This window comes from Halichoeres trimaculatus, unplaced genomic scaffold (genome assembly GCF_033239565.1).
Source record: "Halichoeres trimaculatus isolate MK-OKI-2021-1 unplaced genomic scaffold, fHalTri1.1 fHalTri1_scaffold_1, whole genome shotgun sequence".
NCBI classification, from domain to species: Eukaryota; Metazoa; Chordata; class Actinopteri; order Labriformes; family Labridae; genus Halichoeres; species Halichoeres trimaculatus.
The window spans coordinates 25,293,066-25,308,861 of NW_027437179.1; the positions used below are offsets into that span (position 1 = coordinate 25,293,066).

Here is a 15,796-nt window from a genome sequence, read left to right on the forward strand (position 1 = left end):
TAACCAAAACAGATTGAACAAACTGTGATAACAAGTTTATTTTTTTCACCTTCAACTGTACCTGTGTTTATCATCCATCCATGTCGTTTAAATGAGACATTGCATGATTTCAGTCAAGTGTAAATACATAAAGTGCCATTATTTGTATGCCATTTGATGTGTGTTTAGGTTGAAGTAGTATCTTAAAAGCTGCTCACAAAAGCCCCGAAGATTTCCTTCATTCTGACCCTTTGCAGAAATGTCAACACTGAGCTTGCCATACTGAGGAGAAGCTGTATGCTTTAAAATAAACTTCTTTTAAGCAGAGTTCATCCCTCAGGACTGCACACCAAAACATTGTGAGGCAGATGTGTGTATGTTGTGCATGAATTAAATGAAGGATATTAAAAAAGTTGTATCGTTGAGTGAGCTTTTTGTGGCTTTCATCATACAGAGGTATCAGAACTGCTCTTAGTCTGTTTCATCACATATTGAAAATCTATCACTTGAATTGACTAGGGATGGGTACCTTTCATATTTGTAACGATACGGTACCGATGCCTGGTACCTGGTATTCAGTATCGGTATTCAGTGGTACCGATTTTCTGTACTTTTGTGTGTTTTTGGTAATATATATTAATATGTTTAATAATAAGATTCCAAAGTTTATATATAAATATATATAAAACCTTGTAAAGCTGTGCTCATGTCCAGCATGAAAAATCCCCTACCCTTCCAGTCTCTCACAGTTATAAGGATGCATTTAGGTACCTGAACATGGTACCCATTTTTTAGATAGTACTGTCTTAAAACACAAACACAGGATACGCAATAGGTGCATGGCTTGAAAATGTCACGTCATTTAACAGACTGTATGAACAAGGAATACAGAATACTAGAGGTTAATTTCAGGTTTATGAATCATATAAAATCCACGGTTGTGAAATAACAACAGGAATGAGATCAGAAACCCTGAGCTCATTATGTGATCCTTCAGAGTCTGACCCCAACCCTCATATATATCCTTTGTAGTGCAAAAAAGCAGCTGCCACATAAAGCACTTATTTAGACCCAAAACAACCAAACACACCCATAGCCACTTCAAGTCCCCTGAGTCAACTATACTCATCCCAGAGAGAAAAAGGCTTAGTTAGCATCTCATACACATGGCAACAGGCTCATTATGCATATTGTACTGAAACCAGAAAAAGCAGCAGAAAAGATGCTCTGCTAACAGTGGACACACTGCACTCAAAGCCAGGAGTAGTTTCAGGGAGTGGTTTGTTATTGTCAGGCTGTTGGGCAAATATGAGTGATCATCATCATCATTATCACAATAATCATCATCAGTGTACTTGTCCTGAGGCACTTCAAAAGACTCTATTGTTGTCTTATTCAATGGAAACTTCCAGCCTGCTCTCTTAGGTCACACCAGACACATATGGCCGTAACAGAAGTTAAGGAAAGGGATCAATTTGTTGGTGCTCAGTCTGGAATAATAAAATTCTTTGATAGTCTTCTGTTGCTATTCCAAAATTTACGGCAGCTGGAGAAAAGCAATTTTTATATATTTTGTGTTTTTTTTCCCACTCTGTCACAATATTAAAATTCTTTAGGCTACTTTCTGTTTTTATTAATAGTATTACTACCTGTTAGAAATCATTGCAGGACATTAAGTGTGGTTAAGCCTGTTTCTTACAAAAGAAGAATATTAACTTAAAGGGTTTTGTTGTATATGATTATTGTTTGCATTTATTAAACTGTGTCAGACTCGTAAAATCGCGTTCGTCAAAGCCTGAGTAGCTCAGAAGCTCGTAGAAAAATCAGGTGATCTAGCCACGTGCTCCTGTGCAAGCTGCCCCCCAGCTGCTCTGAAAAGGTGTGTCACCGGCGTGACGTCACGCTGTACCTGAGTTTCGGTAAGGAAAGTGGGAAGAGCCTTGCCGAGGTAGCAACATCAGCCCCAAAGACAAATGCGACATAAACATTTCTCCTGTTGTTATTCCACAAACCAGTGTGGAAGTAACCATCGGTGAACTTTGGTCCCCAAGAGTCAGCAGGAGGGTTTTGGCGGCTTCTCAGAGGAAACAGACGGTTTTTATTCCCAGCTGTCGGTCAGCAGGCCGACAAGGAAAATACTTCTACTTCCTGGTTCTCTTCAGGTATGTGATTCGTTATGTTTTCACGAGCTTTTTGTTATTTTTTTAAACCCAATTTGTAAATATTTTATACCTTTATACTCCCCTTTTAGCAGTTTACCGGGACATTTAGGCCTTATATACATGGCATTTTCAGTAAGCCTCACGACAAACACTCAGGTTAAAGACAAGCAAAGGTGTGGACATGTTTAGAAAATCCGGACGTGCAGGATTCAGGCGCACAGTGCAGCTGCTTTGTCTGTCTCAGAGTTTATTGAAGATTTCTGGAAACTGGAGGGATGATTCAGAAGTAAACCCGGCTGTGGTTTGACTGGTTTGTGTTTTATTTCAGTCGAGATGTCTGTCACCCCTCGACGTGTCCGATTGAAGCCATGGCTGGTGGCGCAGGTGGACAGCGGGAGGTACCCGGGTCTGGGGTGGATTGACCGTGAGAACATGCGCTTCAGGATCCCATGGAAACACGCCACCAGGCACACACCTCAGCACGAGGACGAGGACACCATTTTCAAGGTGTGTTTTTCAGCAGATGCTCTAAGTGCATGTTAAATGTTTGTTTGGTCTGAGACAGCAATGCAAATGTTTGCTGTGCTGCACAAGTGGGTTCTCACATTTTAAGGTAATATTTTCCCCTTTGCATGTATCTGGGGCCTCATCTGGTTTTGCAACACCGTTACGTAAGGTTTCTTTTTGGCTTCTGGCGTTAGAAAAGATTGGTATTAACAAAAAAAAGTTCCTGTACATGGTAATATCTTCAATAAGTTAAAAGAAAAACAATTCATGATTCATGGCATTGGTTCACCTCAGCATATACAGTGTACATAATCCACCAACAAAAAAGGTGTAAATCTGGTAACTTGATTTACTATAAAAATGTGTGAACAGTGATCTGTTATTGATACATGTATTTTTATGTTCCTCCAGGCGTGGGCTGTGGAGACCGGGAAGTTCCAGGAGGGAGTTGATGAACCTGATCCTGCAAAGTGGAAAGCTCAGCTCCGGTGTGCCCTAAACAAAAGCCGAGAATTTAACCTGGTCTACGATGGCACCAAAGAAGTCCCCATGAATCCTCTGAAGATATATGATGTCTGCGACATCCCACAGCCGCTGAGTAACCAAGGTGATAAAGATGGTTGAATATGATGGAGTCAGATAATGTTTGTTCTTCATTTCTCTGCCTTTTTCATATCAATCATTTCGTAACTCACTGTCTCACCCATCAGGCTCCTCAGATGCAGGGTCTTGGACCCCTCATGATGATGATGCTGTTGAAGAAGATGTTCCTGATACACCAGAGTCTCTCCCTCCATACCCATCCAACGGTGAGTCCCTTCATGTTATCACACTCATAGAAAGCAGAACTAAATAGATTTGCTGTTTTTTTGTTACACTTTTTAATAATAATCTCTTTTCTCATTTAGGCACCAGCCCATCTCCTCTCATCATGTGGTCTCCGATGAGTTCAGAGTCCCCCATGCAGCCCCCAAGCTGTCCTCCCTCAAACGAGGTCTGGCCCAAAGAGGAGCCAGGCAAAATCTGGCCTAAAGAGGAGCCTGTAGATGTGGAAATGCACCCTACATCCTTGAGTGACATGCCCCCTGCACCTCTCCCTGACCACTCAATGCAGCCCCCTCCTCTCCCTGATGCCCTGTTTGCCTCTCCTGAAACCTGGATCAGTTCCCTGCCAAGTAAGACAAACTTCTTCTGGTGTTACTGACATTGTTAACTGAAATTCATCTCATAGTGTTAGAAACTTAGAGCAGGTCTACACTGAACAATTTGGATTATTGCACAGAGGATCCAGAATTAATCCCACAACAAGCACTGACAAAGAGACCTTGAGGAAAACCTGACTCATGGGTAGACAGCCTACTGCAGAGACCATTTGGGCCATATGTGGATTACTTGTGTGTTTTAGATGTTTGAGACAACATTGGCAGGGTTAGGAGATACACCAAAACAGCTTTTAGGTTCATTTTCTGCTAAAACTTGAGCCACACGCAGTTTCTCCAAACCTTTGCTCTTCAGGGAACGAAGCCATGTTGTGTTTGTGTTTAAGATTCTTGTTTCTGCTTCAGTGACAGACCTGGAGGTGACGTTCCAGTACAGAGGGAAGGAGATGTGTCCCACAGCCACCGTCAGTAACCCTCAGGGTTGCAGGCTCTTCTACGGTGACCTGGGCCCCATGGTGAACCAGGAAGAGCTGTTTGGACCCGTGAACCTGGAGCAGCTGCGCTTCCCCACCACAGAGCACATCACCAACGACAAGCAAAGGGTCTTCACCAACCGCCTGCTGGATGTGATGGACAGAGGCCTCATCCTGGAGGTCAGTGGCCATGATATCTACGCCATCCGTCTCTGCCAGTGCAAAGTGTACTGGTCTGGCCCCTGTGCTCCAAATCCAGCCACACCAAACCTCATAGAGCGTCAGAGGAAAGTCAAACTCTTCTGCCTGGAGTCTTTTCTCAGTGGTAAGCAGAAGTTACTGTTAGATTTTGTTTTTTTTTTTATGTTTGCTGATTTTTGCCATTAGATTTTGAAGTCTCACTATAATGTTTTGTTTTTTGTCTGGTGTGCAGGGGTGATAGCCCACCAGCGTGGCCTGACATCAAGCCCCCCAAACTTTGAAATCAACCTGTGTTTTGGAGAAGAGTGGCCCGATGGAAGGCCCAGAGAGAGGAAACTTATCATGGTTCAGGTGAGAAATTGTTTTTGAAAAATTCTGATTGAGTTGATTAGTCATTGCTTTTAAAAGGAGGTGTACAGGCCTGCTACTTGGGTGTCATACGATTAGCTTTTCCTGACAAAGAAATAAATGGAAATAATACCAAAAAAGTAGAAAAAAAAACTAAAAAAGTCCTCGTTTTATTTTAGTGTCTTTGGAAGGAAAATAAAAAGTACAAATCTTTTTAAGTCAGCTTGTGCCTAAACTCTCTGTATGACTCAAACTCATGTTCTGTCCTGCAGATCATTCCTGTCGTGGCCCGAATGATAAGTGAAATGTTCTCCAGTGACAACACACGTTCCTTCGACAGTGGCAGTGTCCGCCTCCAGATTTCAATCCCAGATATCAAAGACAACATAGTGACCCACCTGAAGCAGCTGTACTGTTTGCTGCAGACCCACCAGGGTCAGGACGGCTGGGCACTGCCCCCCGGCCCTGGTCTGAACATCGTCCAGGCTCTGCAGGCTCAGTGAAGCAGCACACGCTGTGAACAAACATGTGTTTTATATCAATGTTTGTTCAAACTGCTAATGAGAGTTACCCTATGTTAGCAAAAAAGTACTTATGTGTAATCAGTTTAGAAGTGTGCACAGTATACTGTAGGACTCCTGTGTTTCTCCAGCTTCTCTTTAGTACTGTGATGATACTTTTCTGTATATAGAAGTAGTTTCTGTCTGCATTACGCCTGCAGGGACTGTAGACAGATGGGCTGACTGTGGGGACCAAAGTCCTGCTTGCTGTGAGGGAACATTTAACTAAGTTAATGAGTTACAAAACAGGTCTGCGATTACCAAACTTTTCCAGAGTCACACACAGGACAGGCGTACTTTTTATCTTTTGACCTCATAAAACATCTTGTAGCCACATACAGAGCATGGATTTTTTTTAGATATAAACGTATATTAAAGTATGGACTCCATTTACATGTGATCAGTCAGGTTGTGTGACATCCTTTTACCAAACACTGTGTTTGTTTTTTTTTTCAAACAAATTGCTGACTAAAAGACTGCAGTTTTGTCTCCAGTTGTTCTTTTTCTTTTTCTTTTTTGTCTTGTAGGATATATTTTTTTATTCACATCTTTGATTTTAGCCTTTTTTGTTTCCAGGCAGACATTTGACCAGACAGCATCCAGCTAAATGGATCTGTTGTGTTATGGCTGCCACTGCACTTTGGGGTGCTGAAATATATTTTATTACCTGTTGAATGTAAGCGCATTTATCATATGATTGTACTCTTATTTTAACAATAAAAAAAGCCAAAATCACATTGGTTGGAATCAATGTCTTTATTGATAAGTTGATTTTTTGATTTGAACAATAGGGCAAAGATTTCTAAAAAGACTTTTCATTCCTCAAAGTTGTCCTCTTTGGTTTTTGTTAAGTTAACCGTGTCTCTGCCCATCTTCTGAACACACTCACTCAGCACTGCTGACCTCCAGTGGTGTAAATACAAAGGTTTCCTACAGTATAAAACAGGGGTGACCAACCTGTGGCTCTTTGCCTTTCGGTGTGCGGCTCTTCGATCTTCTCCTAAAGCTGATGTATTGTTTCAAACATTGGGACCAGTATTGGTCAATACTTTGGTGATGAGATTAATACTTAAGTTTCAGTTTCTTTTCTCTACATGTGCTCCACTCAATCATTCATGTGTTCGTAGATAGATAGATAGATAGATAGATAGATAGATAGATAGATAGATAGATAGATAGATAGATAGATAGATAGATAGATAGATAGATAGATAGATAGATAGACAGAGCTTTGTCTCCTCTGCAGTAAAAACAGAAATTTGTCTTTGACACGGCTCCAAGTACAAATTTTAAACACACTTACAAACACAATAAATCATGCTTTGAAAATTGGAAATGTATTGATTTTCATTTCATGTAAATTTGTTTACCTGAGACCACATTTCTTTTGTGGCTCTTAGTAATATCACGGTAATTTTTGCGGCTCTTGGTCCCTTACTCATTGGCCACCACTGGTATAAAACAACATCTTCAAGTCTCTAGAGGGAGGGTTTATTTTCATTTATTTTCATTTCTTCCTTTTTTTTTTTTTTTTTTTTTTGAAACATCAGTTTCATTTATAGTCCTATGAGAGTAAATACCAAGTTCTTAGCATGCCATGTGGTTTTATAACTAACAGCCAGGGATGGAAAGAGTATTTAATTCAAGTAAAAAAAAACAGACTGCTTATACAGATAAAAATAAAATAAAATGTCAAAAATCGATGGAAAGTGGTGTCAGATTTGTTAAGTCTATCTTTCTCTGATGAGTTGTTGACCTGGGAACCTGGGATGTTGTGAAAGGATTGGTTGTGATTTCAGCATTAGCAGCTGGTTTTTCTCTTCTACAAAAGTTCACCTTATCACCGAACGATCACAGAGGTCAGTCGATCGGCTGGCAGTCACACTGGTGATGGACAACATTTATCCTTTCTGCTCCTCTTTTTTTAAACTAGTATCAGATAAAATAGAAAATGTAAAAACAGTTCTATACCAAAAAAGGTTTTATGAGCTTTATATAAGTTGTGTAATTTTTTATAATTTTTATAAAAACTTGAGTAGTTTTAATGAAAACTTACTTTCACTAACAGCACTGGTGAAAGAAGTACTCAAACTGGGTCAAAGTGATAATATTAAACAGAAGAGTCTTGTGTTTGAATGGTATATCAGGCAAACTTAAACAGTCCCAAACCGTACTGAACGGACCCGGACTGCTTGGTGGAAACGCAGCTTTTGTGAGAACTCGCAGCAAAAAATCTCTCAAGTTATCAAAAATGCAAGTTAACACCAGAAGTTGAAAAGCAGCATCACATGGTCAGGGATCAGTCACTCATGACTTAAAACCAAAACAATAAACGACTGACTCAGATTTCAGTAACAAGAACAGTCTGTAAAATGTAAAACCTAAGCCTTTTATTCATGTTAATGTTATACTGTTACTAGAGTATTTGATTAAAAAATTGTTCCTTTTATTGTTGCTGGGCTGTCAGATACTTCAGGCTAAATATAGTCATGTTTTTGACCCATTACATCATTAAGGAATTTATTGTGGCTAATGTTTAGCAGAGTTATTCCTCCCTTACTTTGAGTTAAGGGAGACACAGAGACATGAAAAGTGCTCTAACGTAATGATATTGCTGATTTTCTTTTATTATTTATGTCACTGTCAAACAATAAGAAAAAATTAAGGACACTCCCTGAAGAAGGCTTGATAACATTTATTGTCAGGACTGAAGACAGATCTATTTTTAGCAAGCCGTTGTGTCTATCTGTTGAGGTGGTGGCAGTGATCCATGGAAAATTGACAAAACGCTGATTGGGCACACAGGCTTGGATTATATGATCCAGGGTAAGGTGGTGACTTCCTCTCTATCTGCTAACCTTTGCTCAATGGAGATGCCACGCTCAAGATCTCACACCCACAACAGGAACGCCCAGTATCCTCTAAATGGTTGTGCTACTGAGGGTGGACTTTGTCCTCTTTTATGAGGAAGTCTTGGGTGTACACTGTCGCTGTCCGAGGAACAGGATAATAATGAGTTATATTTGTACTGAAAGCTAAATAAAATAGGGATTCAACGACGACTTCAGCTGCCAGACATCAAAGGTAATTTAAGGTGTGACAGTTTATCTTCAGTAATTTGGATACAGATTTGTTATTTGACTGATGGATGAGTGCTTAAGTGTTTAGGAGTTTGCACTTCATTTGACCACATGACCAAACCTTGAGTACTTTCAATAATGTGAAAACAACAGAAAGAAGACTTGTTTTTTACCTTTGGGTTCAGTTTTATCAACAAGTAATTCTGGATGGATCCAAAATGCTGTAGTTTATCTTTGTATTCTGCGCTTAAAATATGTGTTTACTTTGGACTAACTTTATCCAAATTTGGTAAACAACAGATTTTACTTTACATAAAATTGTGAAGATCTCAGGGCTGTCTTGAAAGCTGAAAAAACCCAACATGTTGTCATGATAAAATGCATTGATTTATTGCCTCAAACAAAGGTGTTTTTTATCAGTGACTTGTCATAGCTGTCATATGTTGCTTAAACTGAATTAAATTTTCTAACTTAAAATTCTCAAGATCCCGTCAGCTTTGTGAAAAGATTATTTATAGATTTTTAGTGCTGAGTGACCTTATTCCTACATACAGTATATGAATATCATCATCATCATCATCATCATCATCATCATCATCATCATCATCATCATCATCATCATCATCATCATCATATTTCCTGTTGCAGGCGTGTTGGATCAGTGCTGACGATGTCCAGGAGTACCAGTCCATTTGGAAATGACACCAGCAGCTATGCTGGGTCAATCCTGTCTAAGTATGTCCTTTACAGTAGGCCTGATTGAATCCCCTCTATCACGGTGATCATTGCTGTAATTTGATTGTATTTACTTTGGCAGCGGATACTCTAATGATGAGGTATCATCACAAGTATCAAATTTATCTAAGCCCAGCGCAAAGTCAATTTATAGTAAGTTAAAAACCTCTTACACAACACAAAACCACTGGCTGCACTTGTTTTCTTGAACTGTGCGACTCATAAATGTCTATGTTTGTACAGTGCAGAGGAAAGAGTACGCAGAATCTTTGAACAAGATGATGGAGAAGTTTCGGTACAGAGTGGAGGTATGATACACACATCACCAACTTGGGTGTGAACCCCCCCCCCCCTTGAGTTAAGCTCCAGCATGTTTGATGTTTGGTATTCTGCCTCCTGTTTGCAACAGCACTTGTTCACTTGTGACCTGAATGGGAAGGAGTTGAGAACCACAGCAGACTGTGTGGAGCGTCTGAAGCTGCTGGACGGGATGGGCCGTGTGTGGGGTCAGAGCATGCAGATGGAGATCCGTGGAGCTGAACTGTTCCTCACAGACATTGAAACCAAGGTGAAGAGGATCCGAGACTGACAGGGGGATGATGAATTGAAACAAAAAAATGATTGAGCGTAGACTCACCTAGGATGGAAATTACCTAACCCAGCCCTCTTTAATTACTGAAAAAAACAGCTTTTCATGTTAAAATGTTTGGTACACTCGTTCATGAATCCTTCACAGGAGACTGGGTAAAGAAAATTATCCTTACACTATTGGTTTAAAAAAATGTATTTCTTTAAAAAAGAAGGCAGGCCTGAACAGGTAACTTCTGGGGGCAGATTTAAAAGAAGAAAGGGTTGGAGCATTTTTAATGTCTTTTGGAAGTGGGTTCCAGAGTTCAGGGACAGCAACAGAAAAGGACCAGTGACCCTTTTGACTGTGTAACAGCTTTAGTGGCTCGAAGTTTCAGTTTAAGCACATATTTGCAAAACTCACCATTTTGTTTTCTTTCTTGCCTCATTTTTTTGACAATCCTAAACTTCATCATCACATCTTTGGTGTAAAATATTCTGTAAATCTCAGACACTGTATGCAATTCAACATTCATGCAGACAACATATATATCTATTTATTGTCAACCCCAAAAAGCAAAGTACCAGGGTGGTACAAGAAGTTCACTGAATAAACATCTTTTCCTCTTTTTTTTTTCAGGAGGAGTTGGAGTCTATGGCTCTCGATGACATCTCAGAGTTTAAAGCTGTGCCTAACTCTGGTATGATTCAATCCCTGCTCACATTGTCGGTCCGGCTTGGAAGAAAGCACGCTACTACTGTCTTTATGTTTCAGAGCGAGGACGTCAGGGTGAGGACAAACCCATTAATTAAATGTTATTATGCTGATTCAGATAATGAAATGCTTTCTCATGTACTGAGGAGATGTTGTTTTGCACAGGCTGACCTCGTCCAAAGAGATTTTGAACAGGCACTCAAAGGCAAAAGAGACGATTCAAGCATCAAGTATGTATTTTAAGATTAGGGAGGGCAAATCCCACAGACTTTGATAACTTTCTCTCAACACACATCTCTCTTTTTTCAAGTAGAAATGCAGGACCTGTTGCTGGTTATGCTGGAATGAAAAGCAATTATAAAGCTAATGAGGGGAGGTCTCCAGTGGAGTCTGTGCCAGCTCCAGACTACGGTGAGTCTGTGACAAGACAATTACACCCACTGAATGGATCACCGATTCTGACTGAGTCAGAATGGATATTAACTTTCAGCCTTCTTTGGACTCATAGAGGAGGCAGATGTCTCCTTTTCTGAGCTTGACCTTTCTCAAGAGGATGAGGATGAGGAGGATGAGGTGCCAACACCTCAGCCTACCATGATGGAAGAACCTCTGCCTCCTCCACGCCCTTACACAGAGCTGGAAAGGAATGTAGTGAGTGTCCCAAAATCTCTGAAACAAGTTAATGTAATGATACGTTTCAAAGAAGAAACAAATTTTAAAAAATTGTCCTTTTTTTTTTCTGTTTTACAGGACATCTTGAATCATATAGTCAGTGACATCGAGATCTTCATGGGAAAAGTAGCTGCAGTATTAGCTAAAGGTTCAAAGAAAAAGAAGAAAAAGAAAGGAAAAGGTTGAAAATGAAGGCACACAACCCTGAGCAAAGACTCTCAATAACAGCTTACACTGAAATTTTATGTTCTAGAAATCTATTAACGTCTTCTTTCTCTTTTTACTTTGACTTTAAAGCTGTTGATGGCATGCCGCCTGCAGAGGAATTCGGAGAGTGTCTCCACAAGATCAAATATGGTTTTAACCTTGTGGTATGTGTTTTTCATCAAACTGACATATTATCATCATGGTCTGACTTTGTAGACTGTGTAGTGTGATGTGAATGTGACGTTTTATGGATGGGGGATATTTTGTTTGTTTGTTTTGACAGGCGGAGCTTAAAGGACAGATTGATAATCCCAGTGCTCCTGAATTTGTTCACTCCTTTTTCTCAACCCTGGGCTTCGTAAGTGGCTACTTTCTGAAATGTTGCAGTGTAAAACAATTTACAGCAACATGCATGGATTTGTTATTTTTTAATGATCACTATAAAAAAAGTTTTAGTCACTCCACTGTGTGATCTTACTACAGGAGTTTTTCCTTTGTTTGAAGTTATGCTTGTCTTCAACAGGTGGTATCTCACTGCCCTGAGGGGCTTCCACAAACCATCGTGGCTCCTCTGCTGACCCCTGTGTGTATCCGTCTGATGAGTGAGGAGGCCTCCACAGAGGAAGACCAGCTGTGGCAGTCTCTGGGAGACGCCTGGAACATCCCCAGGTAGGCCGGTGAACATGCTGGTCCACAGTGTGTTTCATCCCACAACATTTGTGAAACCACAGTTATATATTAAAATAATGGGGCAGAGCACAGGTTTGACAAACTTGCCAGACTCGAGTAAATCTGCTTTGTTTTTATGCATCGTCTTTACTCCATGATATAACCTGGAAGAAATACTGTGCTTGTTAGAGCTCAAAATTAATTGGACATCTACAGATTATAAGTTCTTCTGAGACGTATTTTCAATTAGAATATATGCCATCAGAAATTACATTCTATGAATTAATTATTATTTAGCACGTGATCCAGCCTCCATTGACAACAGGATTTATTTTTACACAAGAGACTATTAGTCTGAGTTCTTTTTCAACTTTTAAGATCGGGTGTCAGGTTTTATTAAGATTAAAAAAAAATCTCCTCCAAACTTCCAAGATGGTTAAATGTCATTTGAATTTAGATAAAAATCTTAAGCCCAAAAAGAAAAAAAAAGAAAATACAATCCAGTGTTGCAACACTTTACCTTTTTAGTCTTCTCTTTTGATCGTATCATGTATCATGTGCAGCACTGGGAATAACAAGGTTAAAACTAATGGCGTTACTAAAGACGTTAGATTCACAAGTTACAGGTAATCTTATTATATATTTCAAACATTATAGAGCCATTACCATTAACAACAGGGGAATGAGGCGTGTTACTGTGTATCTGACCTGGCTCACTCAGCCAGGCACAAGAGAGGAGCTGAAGCTGAAATGGGCAGACAAATAAGTCATGATGAATACGACCAAGTTAACATGTTTTAACAAAGAGCTGATGCTAAAGTTAACTTTTCCAAATCCTACATACCAGGGATCGGTACTGTATCATTTCAAATGTGAAAGGTTCCCAGCCTTGGTTAACTGTGAGCGTCTGTGTAACCACAGTCAGAGAGGATCTTCTCCAGCGTCTTTGGATCAAACCAACACATGAGAGGAGATGCAGGACCATACTTACTGGTGTTTTCAGGATAGGAGTAGGCCTACAGATACCACATCAACGTCATTTTCAGGATGGAAGTAAACAGACACCACTTCAATGACATAGATGTAAAAGGCAAGAACATAGATGAGAACATTATGGCCCAGAGCAAAACCTGCTCAGAAACTGAGTTCTTTTGAAAATTCAAGGTTTTTAATTACTTTCTCTGGTTTCTAATTACATTTACAAATGAGTACTTCCATCACTAATTCAACTACTTTTTTGGGAAACTAAGGAGTAACTATAACTTATAACTTTTTTGAAGTTATTGGCCCAACACTGATCATATGACCCTTTATAAGTTTGTACCATTACACTAAACTACCCGAATCACACAGCAGTAAACTGGATAAGAGAAATTCAGAGTTATCTTTCTTTTGTTTTTGCTAAAAGCATTATAATAATTCTTTTTTTATTGTTTTGAAAATATAAAAAAGTACCCAATGGCCTGAAGATGATGAGGACATCCCAACATACTCTCCGGTGTTTTTTGATGGCTGGCAGCCCCCTGAGGTGTCTGCAACACCTCGACCTGAGACACCTGTGAGGAGACCTGAGGCACCAGTGAGGAGACCTGAGACACCTGTGAGGAGACCTGAGAGTCCAAAACCTGCTCCCACCAAGGTACACACTTTGACAAAATGCTTGGTGGACAGTTTGACTTGAAAGGAGACACAACATATATTTGTGTCGTTTTTTTTCTGTGTAGGCTCCACCAAAGTGGACCCCACCTCCTCCCCCACAGAAAGCACGGTAAATACACCCCCATGTCATGCCAAATCAGTGGTCAAGTGGTTGTTCAAACCTGAAAGCTTCTGATGTCCTTTGATGCATTTTTCAGCCCAGTGGAGTCAAAGGGTCCTTTGCGAGTCCTGAGTGACTTCATCTCTAGAAACCACAAAGAGCTCAGCGTCCAAAAAGGAGAAATAGTCCAGGTGAGAATCACTGACATGGAGCGGCTGCTTTTTTACTTCTTGTTTAACTTTCACTCATAATTGAAGCCTGTTTACATGTTGTTTATCCGCAGCTGCTGGACAAGTCGAAGCAGTGGTGGAGGGTCAGGAACAACAGAGGGGAGGAAGGCTTTGTCCCTAATAATGTCCTGGAGAGCCCTGATGAGCAGACAGAAGAGGTGAAAAGCTTTGATTGAGGATTACAGGATGAAAAACTCACACCTCTCAACTATTGATGCATGATGCAGGGAGAATATTACGACCCCACTTTAGCCAGTAGAGTGCCTGTGTGTAATTATGTCACTCCTCTGTAGTTCTGACCTTTTGGCTGACATTAACCAAAGTCAATTAGAGCAGAAAAATCCCTGCGGTGGCACAAAACTGTTTGATTACAGGGTGAAACATGTGACTCTTTAAACATGTTTTGAGGCCGTGTTTAGGCCACGTTTGAGAAAGAAAACGATATGAGCCAGAGAGGTACTTCAAATGTATGATGTGATGTTATTTTTTTCCCAATTTTTCCTTAAAGTCGAATAACATTTTGTTTTTTGTTAGATTTCTCTGCAGAATGGAGGCTCTCCTGTCCTGACGAGGAGGTCTAAGCCTCCAGAAGTGAAAGCCTGGCTGGAAGACAAGGGCTTCAGTAGGATGTAAGTACTTACAAATAAATAAGACTGCATTTATAACTACAAATGAAAATTAAACGTAAAAAATGAAGTATAGTGTAATAATGTTATTTGATTAAATGTTAGCACCAATTCATGTATCTATAACTGAATTTACAAACACAGAGTCAGCTGTTTTATTGAGTTATGATGATGTTACTTCCCTCCAACACTATGTCTTGTGTTTCCTCTGTCACTCTTTGATGAGCAAAGATTTTTTGAAAGGAAACACACAATATTAAACATGCTGATAATTTAGTTTGTAAGTCAGCAAAAAGGAACTGTTCTGCATATTCTGGTTCTTATTTGTGAGAAGGCGAAAATAAATAAACTATAACCAAGTCATAGCTGAAATAATGACTTATAATATTTTATTTTACCAGAACCTTAGATGTTTAAATTTAAGAGAGACTGTTAAAAATTGGGAGTCCTGTCCTTTAGAAGAACACATTTGCTTTATGGGAAGCGTAGGAACCAGTAGGCAATGAGTCCAACTGGTTAAAAAACATATGTATGTTTCCTTTATATACTGCTTGAATTTCTAAAATAATAATAATAAAAAGTTTATTTTACAATACTAAAAGAAAACACTGAATGGAATGGTTCCTTATTTTCTATCATGATTTTTTAAGCACTGTGCGCTGTCTGGGAGGGCTGAGCGGCTCCATGCTGCTCGGGATGACCAGAGAGGAGCTAAAGCAGGTGTGCCCAGAGGAAGGAGGGCGGGTCTTCTTCCAGTTACAGACTGTCCGCTCTGCTTTAGCAGTAAGTTTAGATTTATTATCATGACACTATTTTGAGTTTGCATAAACATTGATAGCTTTGTGACCGTTTTGTGTTTCATCTCTGCAGGCAGCTGTTTAAAGATGACAGAGGATAAAGGAGATCGTGGACAAGAATAAGTCATTTCATTTCAGTTTAACACTGTAAAATCTTAATTCATATTAGGAGATAAATACACCTTAAAGAAATGTGCTACATGTGTCAAAGTAAGAAAGCTGTGATCAAATCATCTCATAAGTTATGAAGAGCTGAACATAAGAGATGATTTGGATTATTTCTGTTGTTCCTCCCACGATAAAAAGTGTGTGTAACAACACGGATTATGTAACAAGATTAAATCACTGT

The 15,796-nt window shown here is 39.7% G+C and overlaps 2 protein-coding genes across 2 annotated transcripts; both read left to right on the forward strand.

The window, feature by feature from the left end:
• The first annotated feature begins 1,869 nt into the window (after positions 1–1,869).
• irf6 (interferon regulatory factor 6) lies at positions 1,870–6,069 on the forward strand. The gene is made up of 8 exons (XM_074669735.1): positions 1,870–2,141; positions 2,470–2,648; positions 3,060–3,255; positions 3,359–3,457; positions 3,557–3,823; positions 4,214–4,606; positions 4,715–4,833; positions 5,103–6,069. Exons 2-8 carry the CDS (start codon positions 2,475–2,477, stop codon positions 5,331–5,333), a joined length of 1,479 nt encoding a protein of 492 aa, XP_074525836.1. The 5' UTR covers positions 1,870–2,141; positions 2,470–2,474; the 3' UTR covers positions 5,334–6,069.
• A 2,373-nt stretch (positions 6,070–8,442) lies between these two features.
• eps8l3a (EPS8 signaling adaptor L3a) lies at positions 8,443–15,457 on the forward strand. Its single transcript, XM_074668735.1, has 20 exons — positions 8,443–8,474; positions 9,119–9,205; positions 9,288–9,358; positions 9,449–9,513; positions 9,615–9,773; positions 10,413–10,562; positions 10,653–10,717; positions 10,798–10,898; positions 10,978–11,138; positions 11,238–11,340; positions 11,457–11,530; positions 11,650–11,724; positions 11,890–12,035; positions 13,488–13,608; positions 13,651–13,674; positions 13,760–13,803; positions 13,892–13,985; positions 14,078–14,182; positions 14,559–14,653; positions 15,301–15,457. The coding sequence occupies exons 2-20, from the start codon at positions 9,141–9,143 to the stop codon at positions 15,455–15,457; spliced, it is 1,875 nt and encodes a 624-aa protein (XP_074524836.1). The 5' UTR covers positions 8,443–8,474; positions 9,119–9,140.
• The last annotated feature ends 339 nt before the right edge of the window (positions 15,458–15,796 follow it).